This window comes from Atta cephalotes (assembly GCF_000143395.1).
Source record: "Atta cephalotes unplaced genomic scaffold scaffold00027, whole genome shotgun sequence".
Classification (NCBI taxonomy): domain Eukaryota; kingdom Metazoa; phylum Arthropoda; class Insecta; order Hymenoptera; family Formicidae; genus Atta; species Atta cephalotes.
Window position 1 is genome coordinate 3,580,542 of NW_012130091.1, and position 1,798 is coordinate 3,582,339.

The 1,798-nt window shown below is 29.6% G+C and overlaps 1 protein-coding gene across 1 annotated transcript in view; it reads left to right on the forward strand.

Annotated features, from left to right (window-relative positions):
• Positions 1–933, forward strand: part of LOC105620560 (DNA-directed RNA polymerases I, II, and III subunit RPABC3) — an 82,087-nt gene extending 81,154 nt beyond the window's left edge. Inside the window, exon 4 of the mRNA XM_012202053.1 lies at positions 509–933. Within this exon, the coding sequence (XP_012057443.1) occupies positions 509–626 (118 nt within the window). The 3' untranslated portion in view covers positions 627–933. The remainder of the gene's footprint in view (positions 1–508) is intronic.
• Positions 934–1,798: the final 865 nt, after the last annotated feature.

Consider the following 1,798-nt stretch of genomic DNA (forward strand, 5'->3'; position numbering starts at 1 on the left):
CAAATATATGTATAGCGATCGGCATGTTGGCAGTGTGGTTAGCTGGTTGTGTGGTCAATCTATATATCACGACCGCTATCGGCACTGCAATTATGACGGTCGCAAATCTGCTAGCAAGAGAAACATTGTTGATCTTGAAAATTTCTTGGATATGAAAATTGTTCAAAACCGCCGAAAATTTAAAATGGCGCCAGAACAATATCATACTAATAATTCAAAGTTAAATTGTTATTTAAAAATTTTTCCGCTTTACGTATTATATAGGATGTTTTTTAACTGTGTGTTTCTCAATATTGTGTGTTCTTCAAATTAGTAGAGCCTAAATAAGAAAAAAAAACCATATAAATATAACCTCAATTTTAAGCACATTTTAAAATTATAATATTAAATCGTATCTGAACAATCATAATATGCCAAATATCAAATGCCAAAGGTGATAGGCATTTCGAATATTTATATAGGACAATGCAAAAAATTTGAATTGATCAGTTTTTTATTTTATTTCCAGATCTGCCTATGTATCTTTTGGAGGTTTGCTGATGAGGTTACAAGGCGATGCGAACAATCTGCACGGCTTCGAGATAGATCAACACATGTATCTATTAATGAAGAAACTTGCATTTTGATATTTCTATCATCAATTTTTTATCATTTAGAAATTCTTTCAACAAATGTATCTATTAGTAATGGAGAAATTTGAATTTTATATTCTAATATGTAATATTAATGTACCAACTGATTTATCATTTTTTTTTTCAATCATATAGACTTACTGTATTTATATTAAATTTTATTTTAATGATTTACTCTGACAGGTTCATATACAGCGATTTTATGTTCTAACAATATAAGTTATATATGTATATTAAATAAGTTTACTACTGCCAAAATTACTATTAGAAAATTAAGGGAAATATAAATATTTTTCATGTTGGAATCTTTTTTATTTACCGATCCCTGTGTGTTACAATTATTACTATTTGCTAAATGTGGAACAGTAATAATATAATTTGTTTAATGGAATAATTTTTAAATGGAAAGATTGTTTTAAGTTATGAATTGAATTATTTTTTTGAATAGAAATTATTCTCTTAAAAATTCGAAAAATTAATACAATTAATGAAAAATCACATAAAAATACTTATCGACATCTAATAACTACTTCGACTAATAATTACTTCGATTTTAATAAAGAATCAAGCTTTCTAAAGAATTGAATCTTTCCATTAAAGATTAAATCGCGTTGATTATAGTTGGGATTATACAGGAAAAGCAATGCAAATCTTGGATGTTGACCAATTCGTTGCAAAGTGCATCATCAAGTGCGCCATCAAGAAACAAAAATAGGAACCAGGTATTGCATATACTTCTCTATTTGTTCACGTGTTCGTATATACACACGTATACTCCTGTAAATACACATATACACGTATATTCCGCTATGTAATTAGCCAACCGACACTTGTACACTCCCAGAATAGCAATCTATTCCTTTGATATGATTCATCTTTTTTAACTTTCAATGGATACATTGGCTGCGGTTGATTTGGACACTTTCAACGCTTTTGAATACTTCCATTTTTATTTATTACGTCTAAACGATAAAAAAGGATGATTATAAGCATGTGAGCGTCCAAATCGAGTGCAGCCATTTTGTGCTGAGCTAATTAAGAAATTTGTTATATATATCCACACACACATGCGCGCACACAACACACACACACACACACACACACACACACACACACACACACAACGAAGTACGACGTAACTTACCTTTACCCTAAACGTAAAAACT